General features: G+C 39.3%; 4 protein-coding genes and 2 pseudogenes across 26 annotated transcripts in view; all 6 read right to left on the reverse strand.

Moving 5' to 3' along the window:
• The window catches only part of LOC122928287 (protocadherin gamma-C5-like), a 369,082-nt gene that overhangs the window by 52,604 nt on the left and 295,018 nt on the right, over nucleotides 1–21,460 (reverse strand). For 2 of the 23 annotated variants that reach the window (XM_044280988.1, XM_044280984.1), the window contains exon 1: nucleotides 12,858–15,449. The exons of the other annotated variants lie outside the window; for them this stretch is intronic. In XM_044280988.1, the coding sequence (XP_044136923.1) occupies nucleotides 12,858–15,293 (2,436 nt within the window). In that variant the 5' untranslated portion in view covers nucleotides 15,294–15,449. Of the gene's footprint in view, nucleotides 1–12,857; nucleotides 15,450–21,460 lie in introns of those variants that run through there. 23 annotated transcript variants of the gene reach the window in all.
• LOC122928292 (protocadherin gamma-C5-like) overlaps nucleotides 1–21,460 on the reverse strand; it is a 127,224-nt gene that overhangs the window by 41,614 nt on the left and 64,150 nt on the right.
• The window catches only part of LOC122928290 (protocadherin gamma-C5-like), a 203,558-nt gene that overhangs the window by 41,611 nt on the left and 140,487 nt on the right, over nucleotides 1–21,460 (reverse strand).
• Nucleotides 1–21,460, reverse strand: part of LOC122926009 — a 401,881-nt pseudogene that overhangs the window by 41,610 nt on the left and 338,811 nt on the right.
• Nucleotides 1–21,460, reverse strand: part of LOC122928291 (protocadherin gamma-C5-like) — a 237,847-nt gene that overhangs the window by 41,595 nt on the left and 174,792 nt on the right.
• The window catches only part of LOC122928293, a 72,452-nt pseudogene that overhangs the window by 17,355 nt on the left and 33,637 nt on the right, over nucleotides 1–21,460 (reverse strand).

Genomic DNA, 21,460 nt, shown 5'->3' on the forward strand with positions numbered 1-21,460 from the left:
TGCTACAAGTTCTGTAATTTTTATAGTCCTTTCAGAATTAGAAAACATAGGAGAGTTGTCATTGATATCCAGAATTTCTACGATGACTCGGTGTAGCTGTAGAGGACTGTCTATAACTACCTCCATTGGTAGCAAGCAGCTTGTACTAGTTCCACACAGGCTCTCCCTGTCTATTTGTTCATTCACGATCAAAGCTCCATCTTCCCAGTTCACAGTAAAGTATTTTCTGCTTCCCTCCGTTCCCATTCTAAGCCTGCGCTTAGACAGATCTGTAATTTTCAGCCCCAGATCCTGAGCTACATTTCCCACAACTGTCCCTGGATCAGACTCCTCAACAATAGAGTAGCGAAGCTGTCCGGAGACCCAGCCCCAGCTATAAAGTAAAAAGAAGCACTTTACTTGCCATTTCCAAGTCTCTGCTGAGTTGTGAATGTCCATAACTTAAACCTTTCCTCCAAGCAGTGTAATTTCAGGCACAGAATCCACATGTAAACCCTGGAATTAAGTCACTCCATAGTGTAGAATTTTAGCTCCAAACCATAGAACAGTTATATCCAACTGATTAAATAATCCACGGGTAGGATTCTTCTCAGAGCCAGAGCTCTCCTAACTGTGCTGGTGGAGGAACATTTCACAAAACCAGAGGGGAGAGAGAGGATGACAGCACAATGTCTGTTATGTGCAGCAGCAGAGGATCAGATGTCAATTCTGCCCTCTACTGGCCAATGCTATTAATTAGGAGATGAGGATAATTTCCCTTAGTGCCAAAATACATAATTGGATTTCTGTGATATACAGTAGATAAACATTTTACACAATAAAATATGTATATAAACACCTCCTTCTGCATATTAATTTATTTATTACAACTGTCTTTGTATTTGAAACTATTCTAACTGCAATCTCAGTAGAAACCTAATAATTTTAAAATTCTACATTTTTTTGTATTTTAAATGGTACATGCAGTTTATAGTGTATTTACAGTATGTGGATTTTACATGATCTGAATGGTGAATTTGATCAACTTGAAAAACTTGAAGTTTACCTTGTGTATCTCCAAAAATCAAACTTTAAAAGCTCATAGCAGTAGTCTAAATGTCTTCACATGCACACAATGTCCTCCATACCTGGACCAATTAGATAGCTTGAAAGCCTATTTTGTGTTTACATGCATACATATCACACTATTTGCAGCAATACAGCCACAATATATAAGCAGAGCCTGACAGTCAATCACATTTTACAGTCACAATTTCCTGATATTGGCTGCTTGTAGATCACGGACAGAACAAATGACCCTGACTGACCTCTTTTGGCAGTTCAGTCCTTTGTGTTAGCTTTTTAAGTTATATGTACATAAGAGAAAATACTTATGCTATGCAATATTTAATGAAGAGATATATATAGCTAAAGTTAGATAGATCTATAAACATATACATGCCTAGATCCATATGTAGATCCACAGATAGATGAATAAATCAATAAATAGGAGATTGATTTATCTAGTAGATAGATAGACAAAAAGAGTATATAACATCATGTAGCAGGTTTTTGGAATTTTGACCTTACTGTTACTGATGTACATAGAATTCTTTCTTTTGCTGATTTTTTTCTCAGCCAGAGCCTCACAAGAACACAAAATACAATGCATATTTAAATGTGCCTTTGACTTTCTTTAAACCTGAAATCCCCACAACATAGAAAGCATTTCAACATCTAATTACAATACAATCTGTGGTGACCTCATCTAATTGCATGTTATATCAGTCAGAGATAAATTGAGAAATATAAGGTTTTAATATTGTTCTAAGAACCTCCAGATGAGTATAGGGCATGAATTTTTTTTTAAAAAAATTATAATAATAATAATAATAATAATAATAATAATCAGTTATTTTATTCATGTAGCCCTATTTTGTAGTTTTCTAAGAAATACATTCATTAATAACGGTATTAGTATCTATTATATAATTGCCATTGATTTGTTCTGATTTCCATAGTAAACAGCTGTTATCACTGGGGGATTATGCAGCCAAAAATGCTTTTCCCTTGCAGTGCAGTTACTTAAAGGTAAACTTCCATCAGAAAGTGGTATTTTCTACTCTATATAAATAGAAAACTATATATATATATATATATATATATATATATACAGTACAGATCAAAAGTATGGACACACCTTCTCATTCAAAGAGTTTTCTTTATTTTTATGACTATGAAAATTGTAGATTCACACTGAAGGCATCAAAACTATGAATTAACACATGTGGAATTATATACATAACAAAAAAGTGTGAAACAACTGAAAATATGTCATATTCTAGGTTCTTCAAAGTAGCCACCTTTTGCTTTGATTACTGCTTTGCACACTCTCATGGCATTCTCTTGATGAGCTTCACGAGGTGGTCACCTGAAATGGTTTTCACTTCACAGGTGTGCCCTGTCAGGTTTAATAAGTGGGATTTCTTGCCTTATAAATGGGGTTGGGACCATCAATTGCGTTGTGGAGAAGTCAGGTGGATACACAGCTGATAGTCCTGAATAGACTGTTAGAATTTGTATTACGGCAAGAAAAAAGCAGCCAAGAAAAACGAGTGGCCATAATTACTTTAAGAAATGAAGGTCAGTCAGTCCGAAAAATTGGGAAAACTTTGAAAGTGTCCCCAAGTGCAGTCACAAAAACCATCAAGCGCTACGAAGAAACTGGCTCACATGCGGACCGCCCCAGGAAAGGAAGACCAAGAGTCACCTCTGCTGCGGAGGATAAGTTCATCCGAGTCACCAGCCGTAAATCGTAGGTTAACAGCAGCTCAGATTAGAGACCAGGTCAATGCCACACAGAGTTCTAGCAGCAGACACATCTCTAGAACAACTGTTAAGAGGAGACTGTGTGAATCAGGCCTTCATGGTAGAATATCTGCTAGGAAACCACTGCTAAGGACAGGCAACAAGCAGAAGAGACTTGTTTGGGCTAAAGAACACAAGGAATGGACATTAGACCATTGGAAATCTGTGCTTTGGTCTGATGAGTCCAAATTTGAGATTTTTGGTTCCAACCACCGTGTCTTTGTGCGGCGCAGAAAAGGTGAACGGATGGACTCTACTCCTCTACAGGAGGAGGTGTGATGGTGTGGGGGTGCATACTGAACCAGCATGGCTACCACAGCATCTTGCAGCGGCATGCTATTCCATCCGGTTTGCGTTTAGTTGGACCATCATTTATTTTTTAACAGGACAATGACCCCAAACACACCTCCAGGCTGTGTAAGGGCTATTTGACCATGAAAGAGAGTGATGGGGTGCTGTGCCAGATGACCTGGCCTCCACAGTCACCGGACCTGAACCCAATCGAGATTGTTTGGGGTGAGCTGGACCGCAGAGTGAAGGCAAAAGGGCCAACAAGTGCTAAGCATCTCTGGGAACTCCTTCAAGACTGTTGGAAGACCATTTCAGGTGACTACCTCTTGAAGCTCATCAAGAGAATGCCAAGAGTGTGCAAAGCAGTAATCAAAGCAAAAGGTGGCTACTTTGAAGAACCTAGAATATGACATGTTTTCAGTTGTTTCACACTTTTTTGTTATGTATATAATTCCACATGTGTTAATTCATAGTTTTGATGCCTTCAGTGTGAATCTACAATTTTCATAGTCATGAAAATAAAGAAAACTCTTTGAATGAGAAGGTGTGTCCAAACTTTTGGTCTGTACTGTACATACATATATATATATATATATATATATATATATATATTTTTTTTTTTTAAGAATTTTAGTTTTATAAGCTACGCTTTTTAAAATGTAATGTAAACTTGCTACTTACAATGCATTTATGATACATGCTCTGTGAGTGTATAGCTCACAAAGAATATTTCAAAGCTACCGTAGAGAAATTACACCAAATTATTTATTTCATCTGTTATAGACTTTTTCCTGATATAAGAGTAACATGTGAAGGACAGCACAAGACCGCTTAAAGCTTTACAAATTAAAAGGGTTTTATGGGACTCAGCGGGACACATTAATCCATATTAATTAATCATGACTTGCAGAAGAAAATTTCCAATATAATTACTATCATGTAGTAGCATGTATCAGCTGATCTGAAAACCCAGTGATTTATAGTGTGTTTCTTCAAAAATCCTCTGATGTCATGTCCTTCAGTCTGAATACCAGGTTTCCTGTCTTGTGTATGGATGGGAGCATCAGTTCTGTGCCCAGAAGAGGGTTCAAGAGCTATTTGTCTCCCTGGCGCAGGCACAAATAAGGTGGGTTCAGGATTTTGTGCACGTGCCAAGGAAATTAATAGCTCTGGACCTGTCCACAGCAACTCCTTAGTTCTGAGACATGGAAGTGCACATCCACAAACTTCCTGGAAACCTTGTATTGTGACAGATGGACATGACATCGACAGATGAAGAATTTCCAAAGAGTACAATGTCATTTTTGAAAAATTAACAAAACCCTTAATCATTCAACTACTCCACACATGAAAAAGTTGCAAACTGCATGTTTGCAAGTTTTCCAACACCACTTGCACAAACTTTTTTGCGTAAGTGGTGTTTATCCACTGGTCTTGCCACTTTCCCCGAAAACAGACATGGCAAGGGTGGGGAGATTGCAGGGCTGGCAGTCCCACCACATTTATCATCTTTATCACCAGTTTTCTGGCATAGATTTCAGTTGAGGTGCATGTAATGCAGGATGCTGCGCTTAATTTATGATGAGGCATACGGCAACCCATTAAAAAAATATGTTAATAAGTTACTATGGGTTTAAATGCTATTTGTCGGGTTTCATTCTCCTTCTTCAGAGTGGGAGATGTTCTTCCTACTAAGTGTTTCCATTAATTGACTGTCAGGTTACACTGGCATCTTAATGTCTGCTCACGTTTAGCGGAACTTTAAGTAATGAATGTCTTCACATACTAAATGTCTTTCAAACTATTGTACTTCTTCTTACTACCAGTAAAAAAAAGTCAAGCTGTTCTTACAAGGGAAGCTGCTGGTGTGTTCACCATATGTGCTATGGCATCTATTAATGACAATTATATAGGTCCAAAGTTAAGTTGGCCATGCATGTCCATTCACACATCCGTAGTGCATTGCGGATCCGCAATACACCCGGCCGGCAACCTCATAGAACTGCCTATTCTTGTCCGCAAATGCGGACAAGAATAGGACATGTTCTATTTTCTTACTGAGCTGCGGACCGGAAGATCGGGACCACGCTCCGGAAATGCGGATGCGGAGAGCACATGCACATGCGGATGCGGATATTACGGAACGGATGCGGACCCGTTCCACGAATGTGTGAATGGAGCCTTAGATGGAAGTTGGTTGATGGTTGAACAGCAGTTGAACAAACAATCATCTGGTAAATGTTTTTTTCACAGATATGGCCACAGTCCACATTTGCCATCACAGTTTAAACTGCCAATACATGTTCAATGAAACCAAGCAATGGACAAACAATCTTTCTGGGAATGTTATTTAAAAATTAGTGTTTTGCTTTGCAGTATCTCTCTGGCTAGAAGCAAGTTGGAGACTGCCTTCTATGACTTCCATTTTTCCAAATGGGTCATATGAGGATGCCCCACATGGAAACCCCTTTAACTGCTTATGTTCAACTGCAGACAATGTATACGAAAATTTTACAAATGTTAGAACTACATACAAGAAATTACAGTATCTATTTCGGCCTATGATAAATAGTGGAAATGTGAAATTGTCTATATAAATTGAAGGAAAACAGGCTCGGTAGCATTGCCCTTGGGGGTCTGAGGGTTCCATCTTAACCTCCATGTATTTTAAGGTCCCATCCATATTCAAATAGAGTATTGGCTTATACTGATCTGTGTAGTATTTGGGTTTAGGTTGTTTTGCACAGCACAAATAGCCACCAGAATCTTTCCTTATACATCTAACTATCAATATAATGAATGTAACAAAATAAACCACACTAATGGCTGCCAAGGCAATGATTAAGTACAGGAACATGTTGTTTTTGTTAGGGGTATTGGAAAGAAATGTTTGAGACTTATGCTCCTGTAGAGCTTTGTCTTCAACAGTAAAGATTATAGTGATCAAGGAGGACAAGCAAGGTTCACCATGATCCTTAACCAAAATAACAAGCCTTTGTTCGACCTGATCAGCATCCTGGAAAGGCCGGAGACTTCTGATTTCCACAGTATAAGCAGATATTTGAAACAAAGATGGATCTGTGGCATTTTGTATATTATAAAGTAGCCATGCATTACAACCTGAATCTAAATCCAAAGCAGATACTTTTGTAATCTATACTCCAGAAGAAGAAAATTTCGATATACTTTTATGGGAGGTATAATCTGCAGAATATTCAGGATACAATATTTTCTGAAAAATAGAATTTTTATCTTGAACAAAGATAAAAACATTAGTGGTTGAAGAGCGTTTTGGAAAACCTGAATCTTCCATTTTGACGGATACCTTAATCACCTGGGTGATCTAATAATCAAAGAAATGTTGTGCATAAATATTTCCATGTCTACAAGTGAGTAAACCAAATATGAGTTTAATTCCTCATCAAGATCTACAGCAGACACTCTAAAGAGTAAACTACCAGGGTCCTTATTTTCATCTATGAAGGCATTAAAATGCTATTGAGAAAATATAGGAGAGTTGTTGTTAATGTCAGAGATATTTCAGAAGATAAAAGTCTAGGAGCTTAATGACGGCGATGTCTGATCAGTGTGGGGGGAAAACTCCACACTGAACACAGGATGGAAGGGGAACAGTAACTGGGCCTGGAAACTAGGGAAGGAACAGGTCACCTCCTAAACAACCCTAATCCGGGCACTAACTACCTATCAATATGAATAGACCTTGAAGGTAGGAATATTCATAAGCTGGATACCTAGGCCCTTATATCCCTATAAGGCCCTGGAATGAGGTTAGGACCAGAGACAACCCATTCCTCCCCAGATGGACGAATGGAAGTCTCTGTCTCAGGCCCAGATACAAACAACAGGGAATATAACAAACACAATACAATAAGAAAATACATGACTTAGCTGAAAGTAGAAAACTGGCAACTCCAGAAACACCACATAGTACGACCAACCAGCTAGTTAAAAGACAGGAAGAAAATCTATAAACCGCACCTCCAAGAGTGAGAAGCGGCTACTTATGGAAAAGGTAAATTACCAACAAGCAACACCTGAAGCAAGGGGTGTGGCATTCACCAAAACACAGACACAATAACATCGACAGGGAACTTGTCAATTGAACCCATGAGTTGCCAGTCATTCCGATCTCCTGGTATCTGCCACGGGAACGTCAGTGACAGGCGAACCATGATCTTTGGCAATTAGCTTGAGAGTGTAAAGAGGTACTTTTTCTCTGTCAAGAAGTCCATCTGTTATAATTGAAAATCGCTTATTAAATTGCTTGATTTTAAATGGCAAGTTAGGTGATAATTCCAACTTCACTTCACCATTTGTTCCAGAATCTTTATCTTTTACACTTAGAAATCCAACAGCTGTTCCAATTGCAGCATTTTCACGCACTGAATTGACCAGAGATGTTAGAAAGATCTCTGGAGAGTTATCGTTAATATATTTAATTTCAATAATTACTAGACAACCATTTTCCATTTCTGGTATACCCCTGTCCTTTGCTCGAATATTCATAATTAACCACACCCTTGACAGAGATTTCTCCTGTTTGTTGGTTTAAGTAAAATAATTGCTTTACAGAATCCAATGTATTGTACTAAAAAAAAAAAAAAATTTCTCCATTGAGACCTTCATCTAAGTCTGTGGCATTGTTTTAACATGGACGTCTTGGGAGCTGTGTTTTCCCTTTAGGTCACTTAGTATGTTCAATGATCAAAAACAGGAGCATTATCATTGAATTCTAAAACAATAAACTTGATTTCGGAAGTCCCACATTTTGGAGGTTTTCCACCATCAACAGCAGTGATGAGAAGTTTATGGCTTCTTTGGTCTTCTCTGTCTAAGGTCTTCTCTATAATTAATTCTGAAATCATAGCCCTATCTTTTTTTTTTTTTCTTACAGACAATTTGAAATAGGGACTTGAATTTAATATGTATTGAGATACTCCATACATGCCTGTATCTAGATCCTGTGCACTTTGCAAGGGAAATCGAGTGCCTGGACTTGCAAGAGCTTCCAAAAACCTAATGGTTTGTACATTTGTTGAGAATTTGGGAGAATTATCTTTTATGTCAATGATTTCTATCTCCAAACTAAACAGCTCCAGAGGCTGTTCAATTATTATTTCCAGAGTCACAAAGCATCTTATCCCAGACACACACAAGGTTTCTCTGGCAAATCTCTCTTTAACTATTAAATGTCCATTGTCCTGGCTCACAGAAAAATAGCTTGAGATCTCTTCAGAACCTAATCTCATCATTCACATAAAAATATCATGCAATATTCAACTTGAGATCCTGAGCTATATTGCCTACACATGTCCCAGGCTCTGACCCTTCAGTAATGGAATAATGAAGCTGCCCAGAGCACCAGCCCCAGTTATAAAGAAAGAGGAGAAACAGTACTTGCCATTCCCAAAGCTTTAGGCCTCTTGCATACGAACGTTCTGCATCCGTCCGTGCATTGGGGACCGCAATTTTTGGTCCACAATGCACGGTCAACTTGAATGGGTCCGTGATCCGTCCACACTAAAAACATATAGAACAAGTTCTATTTTTTTGCGGTGCGGAGGCATGGACAGAAACACCACAGAAGCACTCTGTAGTGCTTCCGTGGGGTTCCGTTCCGTGCTTCCGTTCCGCATCTCTGTGATTGCGGAGTGCACAGGGGCCGGTGCGAACCCGCCGTATGCGGGCCACAATACGGTCATGGGCAGACAACATTCGTGTGCAAGATGCCTTAAGATGAGGGTGCCCATAATGTAAATCCTTAAAGGGATTTCTGTCACTAGAATTTTCAGTATTAAACTGGCTGACATTAGAGATGTGCTAATGTCAGCTGCATCTAACTCTGCTATTCTAATGATTACCCGTGCCCCCGTTACTGTAGTATTCTTACTTTTATAATATGTAAGAAGCAGGGGGGCCTATTGGTCCTGCACCTAGAGGCTCCCGTCTCCAACCTCAAGTCACACCTTCCAAGTGTTGATTGACAGGGCCAGGCATCATTTGCATCCTTCTGCCTGCCCTGTGCCCTGGGGAAATCTAGCGCTGTTCGGTATTCTGCGCAGGCACGGTGAGGATGCGCAGTAACGGATAATCAATAGAATAGCAGAGTTAGATGCAGCTGACATTAGCACATCGCTAATGTCAGCCAGTTTAATACTGGAAATTCTAGTGACAGAAACCCTTTAAATCACCAAGGATTATAAATCCTCTTATTGTCCCAAAAAAATTATGTTTTTGTGATTCTGAATAATGAAAAAAATAAATAGATGATCCATATCATCCAAATATATAGCCAGGATTTTGTATCGGCGCAACAGCTGTAAATTATGTGCTACTGAAGAGCTAGGAAGGAGATTCACTGAGACAGGGGGAGGAGATTATATATATATATATATATATATATATATATATATAAGATGGGCAGATTCTTTTTCTAGAAATAAGGTGACTGGTTGGTACCAGTGCCCTCTGCTGGCCATGTTTAATTATTGCAATTTACAACTTTAAACAATTAGGCCACAGAAAGCATTTTACATTTTAAGATGAATATTACATTTTGTACTAGTTAAAGAATTATAGTTATCTGATTATATTTTAAAAGAGTTCTATATCTATATGGAGATGAGGTCAAAGTAAGCATCCTAATATACTTTTCAGTTCCCTTATACATACATTGCCCTTATGACTGTGTGTTAGCAAACTGGGATTACATTTTTTGCTACTCGAAAGGATATTTTTCATTTCTTAAAATGTATACAGTAAAAGAGAAGAGGCCATTTTATATCTATACAATAATAACATTAATTAATCTCTGCAAGAATCAGTATGTTCTACATTATGCATACGCAATACAAATAAATCAAAATTATCAAGGTTGGGAAAAAGTCTAAAAATCAGTATTTTCCTATATGTCCACTAGAGGACGCCATTAGCGATGAGTGAATTTCCTGAAATTCAATTCAGATTTGATTTAGCCGAATTGGTGGTCTGATCCAATTCAGCGCTGAATAAGTATGAACTAATTCGAAAGTGCTCCAATCGCCTTGAAATGTTATGGATCCTATACAACTCCTTCCAGGCTCTTTAACATATGACATAATTAATAATGTCAGAGTGACAACAACATACTGTATATGGCTATGGGTAAAATGGATAGTAGCAGGTGGAAGTAAATAGCCTATTTAAAAGCACACTGCACTGTTAGAATTTTTACTTTTTTTTTTATAGTTGTAAATGCCTGTTGGTGTCTATACACAGACACCTCCTGGGGTCATATGATCTTCCTTCATCTTTCCTGTCTTATGATCTAAAAAAGGCTGACACCATTTCGCAAAATACCAAAATGAATCGCCAAAAATTAGGATTCTGTTTCAATTCAGTATGAACCAAATCGATTAGCTCATCTCTCACTGCCATGTTTGGAGTCCGGGAGCAGTCATTAACTATCCACATATTACCCACAAATCTGGTTGCACTGTCAATAGAATTCAACCCTAGCTTATGCCTTATCTGATCTTCTTAGTCTAACGTCTGCTGTATAATTAATTCTGGGCTCATAGTCTCATGTTTTATTTTCTTAACAGACCTGAATTCGGCATGTATTGAGATTCTGCATATATGACCATACCTAGATCCTGTGCACTTTCGAAGGGAAATAAGGTACTTAGACTGGCAATTCAAACATTACAATGGTTTGTGCATTGGTGAAGAACTTATATGTATATCCACAAGATAATGATGCAACTGTCTGTATGGCTTTCTCAATAAGAACCAGCATATAAAACTCTGACTAATGAGGCCTGTTGGGTTTATAAGCAGTCAGTGAAACAATTACCATGATAGAAATACTACAGTGACCCCCAGGAAGTGGCAGCAAGTACTCCTTTTAACAGTACCAATACCACAGGTTACATTAAGTATTATATGATGGCCATTGAAATGTATGAGCATAGATGTGCTGCATTGGCCAACATTTTAACCATCCTTCACTGGACATTTTTAAGACCTGTCACAATTAGATCACAAATACACCGTTTTGGCACATTTCCATAAGCCTTGTCCACCTATAAGGTCCAAATCGAGGATCTTTGGAAGGGATGTAACATTTTTGCAGCCCCTCTCCACTATTTGGGGAGATCCCAAATGAGGATCATCTCTCAATATCTTAATAAGGTATTTGAAAATGAGTTTTCAAAACCAGATTACCCCCTTAACTGTAATCATTTTACATTTTGGCAGATTATACAAACAGTATATAAAATATAGGATTAAAATCATTTTACACAAAAGATTTTAGCGGTAAAAAATTCAGTATCTAGCACCATTAGGAAAGGTTAAATAAAATATTTGGTGCAATGTGAATGGAAGCCATGCATTACATATTTTCTGTGTTAAAGAGAGTCTGTCACCAGAAAATTAACTGGTAAATCAGGCACAATGTCATGTAGGGCTAGCTCTTCTGAATGTAATGATACCATTCACTTAGTGATTTGTTTCTTTATTCTCAGGAGAACATACTTTTACTCCAAATGAGCAGTTAAGTGCACTGGGGTGGGCCCCAGCCACTCTGTACACCTTGCTTCTGCTTCCTCTGCCCTCCCCTCCATCTCCCCCTTGTTTGACATGGCCAAGGGAGAAGACTAGATTAGTGTCATCAAGATGTGTATTTTTCTATGACAGCTATGAAAATCGGCTGAAAAACAGGATTCTGTATGCCTGTATGCTATTGGGTCTCAAGCCAACCAGCTGCATCTGACTTCTAGATTGTGGCCATCTTATCTGGCTTCTATAGCATAAACTAAACCCAGGAAAGTTTTGTTAGCATTTCAGCATTTGGTCCCAAACATTATATAGATCCAGCTGTTCACATGTTAAGGGAGTTTTCTTACTTCACCAAATGACATTTATCATGTAGACAAAGTTAATACAAGGCACTTACCAATGTATTGTGATTGTCCCTATTGCTTCCTTTGCTGGTTTGATTCATTTTTCCATCACATTATTAACTGCTCCTTTCCAGGGGTTATGGTCACTGCTGCAATCCAGCCATAGTGGCCATGCTTCCTCACTGAGGAAAAAGTGCCAGCCTCTCTGGGGGCGGGGACCATGGGAGCCCACATAGGCACGCATGTGCAGCAGTTCTAGTCCCGGCCACCTTGTATCTGTGCTACAGCGGTGGCTGTAATCCCTGGAAACGTGATGGAAATGTGATGGAAAAATTATACCAAGCCCGCAAAGGAGGCAATATGGATAATAACAATACATTAGTGTCTTGTATTAACTTTGTCTTCATAATAAATGTCTCAAGTGAGACAACCCTTCAATAGCAGTAGTGAACGGCAAGCACCTTTGTCAGCAAAAGGCTGACACCTAAATGCAATTCTGTCATCTCACTAAAATATGCTAATGTTAGCCTAAAGGATATTTTTGACATGATTTTGACATGTATAAATTGAGCACACTTTTGTTCCTAAAACATTATATAATTTTTATAAAATTAGTAGAGACCACTTAATAATATGCTGTAGAATTGCTGTACAAATACTACTAATAACAGAATATGACCATTACAACATATATGACCAGCATGTCTGTTTAATCCACCTAATAATTTCTTCATGCTTCTTGTCTTGTTTAAGGGAAGCATGTCAAAAAAAAAAGTATAAAAAAGTACATTTGTAATGTGTGTATTGTCTCACCTGATTGCCTACCAAGGTGTTAGAAGATGAAGCATTAGCCTCACTCATCAAATCCTTTAACTGAGGAAAATTTAGAGGTTTCATGAATGCAAGGTCATTGTCTGTTGCTGAAGGAAAACATGTAGGATAACATGGTCCCTGAGCTTCTGGTGGAACCATTCTAACCTCCATGTACTTTAATGTTCCATCATTGTTCAAGAAAAGAGTTGGTTGATATTGATCCACATATTGTTTAGAATGTGATTTGTTTGGTAGGCAAACCCCACAACTGCTGCTGCCATTCTCCTGTTTTAAACATTTCCAAATCAAAATGAAAAAAGTCACAAGTGAAACCAAACTAATTGCAACCAAGGAAATTATAAGATACAAAGTCATGTCATTAGTTGTCTTGGAATTTGTAAGGTCTTGGGATTTAGGACTTTCATTCATCACACTGTCTAATATGTTGACAAGCAAAGTTATTGTAGCTGACAAAGAAGGTTCTCCATGATCACTTACTGAAATTACAAGTTTCTGTTCTAAAATATCCACTTCTTCTAGTCCTTGAACAGTTCTTATTTCTCCGCTAGCTTCAGAAATCCTAAATAATTGAGGATTTGTGGAGTCAACAATCTTATAATGTAACCAAGCATTGTGACCTGAATCTACATCCACTGCAGACACCTTTGTGACCAGATAACCAGCTGATGATGATTTTGGAACTTTCTGTTGAGGAATATGCTCTCCTGAATTATCCGGATACAGCACAGTTGGGTGGTTGTCATTTGTATCCAAAACAAAAATAAAAACGGAAGCATTAGAAGATAACCTTGGAGATCCAGAATCTTCAACCTTCACTGTAATTTTTAATACTTGCGTTTGCTCATAATCAAAGGAACGTTGGGCAAAGATCTCACCACTTTCTGAGTTTATGTACACAAAAGATGATATGGAGAAACCATCTACCTGTCTTTCTAGTATAGAATAGGTTAATTCTGAATTAACCCCTTCATCTAAATCCGAGGCAAACAGTGTACATAATAAACTGCCAGCCTCATTATTCTCTTTAATGAAAGCATTGTAAGCTGACTGATGAAATACTGGTGGATTATCATTGACATCTGAAATGTTAAGGGTTATTTTAGTTTCTGTGTGCAAAGGAGGAGAACCGAGATCAGATGCCATTACAATGATTTCATATTGAGCATGTTTTTCTCTATCTAGCCAACCATCAGTTACCAGTGAGTAACGATTATTGAGATTGTGAAATTTAAATGGAAGGTTTGGAGATGTCGCTAATTGTATTTCTCCATTCTTACCAGAATCCTTGTCTTGTGCAACCAGAAATCCAATCAGTGTACCCAGGGCAGCATTTTCAGGGACAGCATTTGTGGCAGAAGTGAATATAATCTTGGGTGGGTTATCATTTACATCTTGTATTTCCACTTGAACAATACAGCGTCCTTCTAGTTCTGGTATTCCTTTGTCTACTGCTCTGATAGATAACTCCCAGAAATGACTGTCTTCATAGTCCACAAGTCCCTGAACAAAAACCTCCCCAGTTTTTGTGTTTATATCAAACAAAGCTTTAGCAGATTCTGATGTATGATCATCAAAGAAATATTCAATTTCTGAGTTTGCTCCTTCATCAAGATCTATAGCATTCATTTTTATGATGATTGTTTTTGGAGGAGCATTTTCTAATAAATTGACCCTATATATAGATTCATCAAACAATGGTGCATTATCATTTATATCTAAAACAATTATATTTATCTGAGAAGACCCAGACCTCGCTGGTTCTCCACTATCTATAGCTGTAAGATCAAGCTTATGTTCCTTTTTTTCTTCTCTGTCTAATATTTTTTCCAGTATCAATTCAGGTATTAGAATTCCATCTTTACGGGTTTTTACAGACAAAGAAAAGAATGGGTTTGCATTTATCCTATACTGGGTAACACTATTCATACCGATATCTGGATCCTGTGCAATTTCTAGTGGGAATCGGACACCAGGAATTGTCACCAATTCTGTTATCCTCAAAATACGATTAATGTTAGAAAAAGCTGGGGCATTATCATTTATATCCAATATTTCTATTTCTACACTAAAGAGCTGCACAGGGTTCTCAGTTATAGCCTCCAAATGCAGGAAGCAGCTATGGCTGGATCCACACAAGCTTTCTCTGTCAATTCTATTTTTCACAGTCAGAACTCCACTCCCTTGATCCACATCAAAATATCTGCTCTTGCTTTCAGGTCTCAGATGCAATCTCTGTTTATTAGTGCCTGAAACAGTAATTCCTAGATCCTGTATTATATTCCCTACAAATGTTCCTGGCTCCAACTCCTCATAGATGGAATAATATAGCTGTCCAGAGACCCAGCCCCAGCTACAACATATAAAGAGAAACGCCACTTGCCATTTCCAAGCCTTTGCTGAGCTTCGGATGTTCATTACTTAAATCTCTTTCTTCTTATAACAAGAAATGCAGGTCCTTTTACAATCCCATGAGGTTCTAGACTGTTCTTAAATCCATCCAGAAAGAGAACCGTCATCCAGGGCATTTAAAAATATCCAGAGAGTTCCCAACAAAGCAGCAGCTCTGCTTTGTGTGTCGGTGAGAAGATGGAGGTTGATTCACTGAGCCAGGAGGAGGGCAGAGCTTCAATGACATGAACAGACCCCCTTATATTTAGCAGCTCCGATAAAGATTAGAAGACAGGCTTGCCCTCTTCTGGCCAAAGGTATGAACTACATTTATTACTACGATTACCGGTATCTATTATTTACAGTGACAAATGTAACAACAACAAAAATACAAAAAAGCAGCTGCTTGTGCTATGATTTTATTATCTTTCTTTTCTGTAAGTAGATAATGTGTAGCATATTGAAACACATTAATAAGTACTGTATATGCTGGCGTATAAGACTACTTTTGAGCCCTAGAAAATATTTTCTAGAGTGGGGGGTCGTCTTATACGCCGGGTATGGCGGGCACTGCAGTGCCGGGACGCCCGAATTATCAACAGAGAGAGCCCGGGCTATTGCCTTGTATCCCCAGCAGCTGAGAGCTGCGATGTAACCCACGGCATATGCCCCCCCTGCGCTGTACCTTGTATACCGCCCCCTGCTCTGTACCTTGTATGCCTCCCCCCTGCTCTGTACCTTGTATGCTCCTTGTACCGCCATCCTCCCGGCCGCTCGCATCTCGCTCCTACGCATGTGCAAGATTTCATGCGGCGAGCGTGGATACACGGGATCCTCATGGCCGCTCGCATCTCGCTCCTGCGCATGTGCGAGATCTCCGTGCGGCGTATCTAAGTGCGGCGCAGATGTGCATATGTGAATGTGAATATGAAGAATAACATAACAAAAACATGTTCAGGGTATAGGTGGCACATGTTTAGGGTCTGGGAGGCAGAGAGGGAGGACAAGGAAGGTGGTGGGATGCAGGGATGGTGGTGATACCATGGGATGGCGGTGGTACCTAGGGATGGTGGTGGGATGCAGGGATGGCAGTGGTATCTAGGGATGTGGTGGGATGCAGGGATGGTGGTGGGATGCAGGGATGGCAGTGGTACCCAGGGATGGTGGTGGGATGCAGTAATGTACTGCTGTGTGTTGAAAAAGGGGTAGTCTTATACGGCGAGTATATCCCAAACTCTATATTTTCAGTGTAAAAGTTGGGGGTCGTCTTATACGCCCAGTCGTCTTATACGTGGGCATATACGGTATATATATTCCTAGAAAAACATTAAAATCACTTAGTGTCTAAAAAGTATTGGCTGCAACCAGCAAAATGAACCTAGTAGTTCTTAGTTTTCACTGTAATCAGAGAAAACTATTTTATAAACAACAGTACAACTTTAATCCCACCAAATTTAAAACCTACCATAGTTTTTTTTTACTCTGACTCAAGATAAATCTAACCTATCCATTTAAATAAATGTTAATAATGGTCCAGTATTTCCATGACTGCGTCACTGTAGCCAGACTCATGTTGCTGAGGAAGGTCACCTTAGACCAAAACGCCACTATTAATGGGTGGTTATATACTGTTATCATTAGTAATATTCTGGTAGCAAACCTATTGATTCAAGCTTCCATTGAGTGCTGCAGTATCTTCTATTTTAATTGTTTGACCTTACATATGGCACCACTTAACACAAGGAGTGCTGGTAACAATACAATAATATAAAAATTCAAAGCCACATTTCTTACAGAAATCACACTGCATGAAACAGTAAGTTAGTACATAGTTACATAGTTAATACGGTTGAAAAAGGACAAACGTCCATCAAGTTCAACCAAGGGATAGGTGGGGACGCGAATCCCAGAAGAAAGTGAGACTCAGATTTCTACATGTTTTCATAATCATATATTTTTTACTTTTAAGAATTTGTCTAAACCCTTTTTGAAACTGTCCACTGTTTCTGCTGTGACCACGTCCTGAGAAAGTCTATTCCACAGCTTCTCAGTTATTGCAGTAAAGAAGCTTTGAAGCTTCCGGGGACTGAACCTTTTCCTCTCCAATCGGAAGCAGTGCCACCTTGTCTTTTGAGCACATTTTACATGGAACAACTTTTCGCCCTATTTTTTGTATGGCCCATTTATATACTTGTATAGGTTAATCATGTCCTCCCTTAGAAGTCTCTTGTCAAGACTAAATAAATTCTATTCTTTTAACTAAAACCCTCCATGCCCCCTTATCAGTTTAGTCGCTCTCCTCTGTACTTTTTCCAGCTGCAGTGCATCCTTTCTATGTACTGGTACCCAGAACTGGACTGCGTATTCCAGATGAGGCCGCACCAGCGCTTTGTAAAGTGGTAGTATTACATCCCTTCCCCGCGAGTCCATGCCTCGTTTAATGCATGACAATATCCTGGTGGCCTTAGAAGCAGCTGATTGACATTGCATGCTGTTATTTAATCTACCATCCACAAGGACACCCAAACCCTTCTCTATAAGTGACTCCCCCAGTGTTACATCACCTAGGACATATGAAGCACAGCGATTATTACTACCAAGATGCATAACTTTACATTTGTCCACATTGAACCTCATTTGCCAAGTTGATGCCCAATCACTCAGAGTGTTCAAGTCAGCTTGTAGTTTGTGGACATCTTCCATAGACCATACAGTTCTACACAGCTTAGTGTCATCTGCAAAAATAGATATGGTGCTATTAATCCCGTCCTCAATATCATTAATAAATAAATTAAATAATAGAGGACCCAGCACTGACCCTTGTGGTACACCACTTCTAACCTGGGACCATTCTGAAAAGGAATCATTGACCACAACTCTCCGGACACGGTCCTTCAGCCAGTTTTCAATCCAATTACAAAATATACTTTCCAAGCCAATAGACCTTACTTTACTTATTAAGCGTCTATGAGGGACAGTATCAGAAGCCTTTGCAAAATCCAGAAACACTACATACACAGCCGCACCTCTGTCCAGGCTACAACTCACCTCCTCATAAAAACAAATCAGGTTAGTCTGACAAATTCTGTCCTTCATAAACCCATGCTGTTTATCACTTATAATATTATTTATAGTCACATACTCCTGTATATAGTCTCTTAAGATTCCTTAAAACATTTTTCCCACAACAGAAGTTAAACTAACTGGTCTATAATTACCTGTGGAGGACCTTGATCCTTTTTTTAATATGGGCACCACGTTTGCCTTGTAAAAATATATGATGGCAAGCCACGGCTATGAAGGGGACAAGCTCTGTGAAGGAACTGTGGCCTTTGGCATACATCTATAGGTTAAATGAAATAGCCCAGTGAATCTCTAAAGGCAGATTTACACTGCACAATTTTCAGGCCTATTATCATGAATAGAAATTACTATCAGCACTCATATAAATGTGCCGCAGATCATCCTTGATGTGTACACAGAAAACAAAGTTTCTAAGCAGCAGATCATGCTGTGTACAGTGATCTGCTGCCCAGAAACAATGGCCCTAATTTATCATACCTTCACTCCAGAATTATGGCGCAAAAAAGTAAAAAAATAGAGCTATTTTGACTTTTTGCACTCTCTTGCGCAAAACTTTTTGAATTTTTACACCACTCACTCCAGTTTTGTATTAGGCTACTTTCACACTTGCGTTCAGAGCGGATCCGTCTGAGACGGATCCGCTCATATAATGCAGACGATGGATCCATTCAGAATGGATCCGTCTGCATCATATTGTAAAATAAATTCTAAGTGTGAAAGTAGCCGCAGACGGATCCGTCCAGACTTTACATTGAAAGTCAATGGGGAACAGATCCGTTTGAAAATTGCACCATATTGTGTCACCTTCAAACGGATCCGCCCCTGTTGACTTCAATTGTAAGTCTGGACGGATCCGTTTGCCTCCGTACGGCCAGGCGGACACCTGAACGCTGCAAGCAGCGTTCAGGTGTCTGCCTGCTGAGCGGAGCAGAGGCCAAACGCTGCCAGACTGATGCATTCTGAGCGGATCCGCATCCACTCAGAATACATTAGGGCTGGACGGATGCGTTCGGGGACGCTTGTGAGAGCCTTTAAACGGAGCTCACAAGCGGAGCCCCGAACGCAAATGTGAAAGTAGCCTTAAACCGTCAAAAATGGTGTGTGGTTAGCTATGTTAATGAGTTTCACTCTAGATTCATCAATTCATCACAATCTCACTCCAGGAGGAGGGTGGAGTAGGAAAACTGGAGTAGCTTCTCTAGACAAAAGTGTCAGGTCTAAGGATAAGATAAATTTATTAAGGAACATGAGACATTTGATAAATGTGACATAAAGTACTCCAATGCAGACTTAAGCAAAACTGACTTCAAATTTTCCCCTCATGATAAATTCCCCCCAATGAATCTGTAGGAAGACAAGTGACAACAGTAGCCATAACTTGTTCCCATAAAAGAGAAGAGATTGCCGCATGTAACTGCAGCTCTTTCCTCCACGAGCAGGAAGTTATCAGGAAGGAACAATCCCTTTGCGATAATTGTCTGCTTGGTCGGTGTGTGTAAATGCACCTTAAGTGACAATGGTAGATCACATACAGTGATGAAGATCTGAAGGTGTCATCCAATTTATGCATAGAAGGCTGCTATGTTACAACACAGCCAAATTCCTAGAGACATCTTATTTTGCAGAAAGCAGTAAGATACACTGACTATTGCAATAAACCAGCTTAGTAATCCATGCACCATTCAGGGTTGACTTTCCTTCAATGTTTTTTTTTACTTTATATCAAATATCAATTCTCACAGAAAACTGTAAACAATATAAATGTTAAAAGAATCCTATAAAAACTGAATTTCTGGTGTTCTTATGTAGAACCTGCTTTGAGTATGCTGCAAGGAATAAGTCAGTGCTGCAATGACTACGTGAAGAACTAAAATGAGAATTCCTGCACTTACTTGCTAACTAAAACCTTACTGGAAGTGGAGTTTTACCACGTGGCCATCCTCTCATTACTAATGGCGGCTGTTCGTGATAAAATCCCACCTACCTGCACTTCTTAAAGGAAAGTCCGAGATGGTGATGTATTGTGGTAAGTGTTTGATAATTTCCCCGACCCTCTAGTCAGATGAACGTACTAAGGGTACTTTCACATTAGCGTTTTTCTTTTCCGGCATAGAGTTCCGTCCTAGAGGCTCTATACCAGAAAATAACTGATCAGTTTTATCCCCATGCATTCGGAATGGAGAGCATGCCGTTCAGGATGCATCAGGATGTCTTCAGTTCAGTCTTTTTGACTGATCAGGACAGAGATAAAACCACGGCATGCTATGGTTTTATCTCCGGCCCAAAAAACTGAAGACTTGCCTAAATGCTGGATCCGGCTTTTTTTTCATAGGGAGGTATTAGTGCCAGAATTCCGGATCCGTCCTTCCAGTCTGCGCATGCGCAGACCGAAAAAAATGTAAAATAAATAAATTTCGGTTCCATTCTTCCGGATGACACCAGAAAGATGGTTCCAGCATTTAACTGCATTTGAAAGACGGCTCAGGATCCTGATCAGTCTTACAAATGCCATCAGTTGGCATACGTTTTGACAAATCCGGCAGGCAGTTCCGGTGAAGGAACTGCTTGCCGGATCACTCTGCCGCAAGTGTGAAAGTACCCTTACCCAAACTATTTTCATCCGACTGGAGGATCAGGGAAATTATCAGGCACTTACCACAATAAATCACCATCGCGGAAATTCCTCAAGAAGCGCAGGTAGGTGTGATTTTATCATGAATGGCTAACATTAGTAACAAGAGGACGGTCATGTGGTAGAATTTCCAGTTCCAGTATTACCGATATTAAGGATTTTAGAGTAAGTAATGAATTCTCATTTTGGTTAAAAAAAAGTCACCTAGCAGTCAATAGTGCCCTTCAGTCCATAGTTATTGCAACAATCAGTAATTGTATCAGAAGCTCATACAGATGTAGCAGTGAAACAAATGTCTTGAGATGCTGCCTAGGTAAAATTTTGGGAAAGAGAGATGCTAATCTGAGTTCCTCAAAAAATACATATGCGTTGTCTGGGGGTACTCTGTCTCATTATGGAGAGCGCCAACTATGCAAAGTATGTGTGCGTAGTATTGCTGATTATCTTTCCCAGAAACCCAGAGGGGCATTGCCTGGAA

This window comes from Bufo gargarizans, chromosome 2, assembly GCF_014858855.1.
Source record: "Bufo gargarizans isolate SCDJY-AF-19 chromosome 2, ASM1485885v1, whole genome shotgun sequence".
Lineage (NCBI taxonomy): Eukaryota > Metazoa > Chordata > Amphibia > Anura > Bufonidae > Bufo > Bufo gargarizans.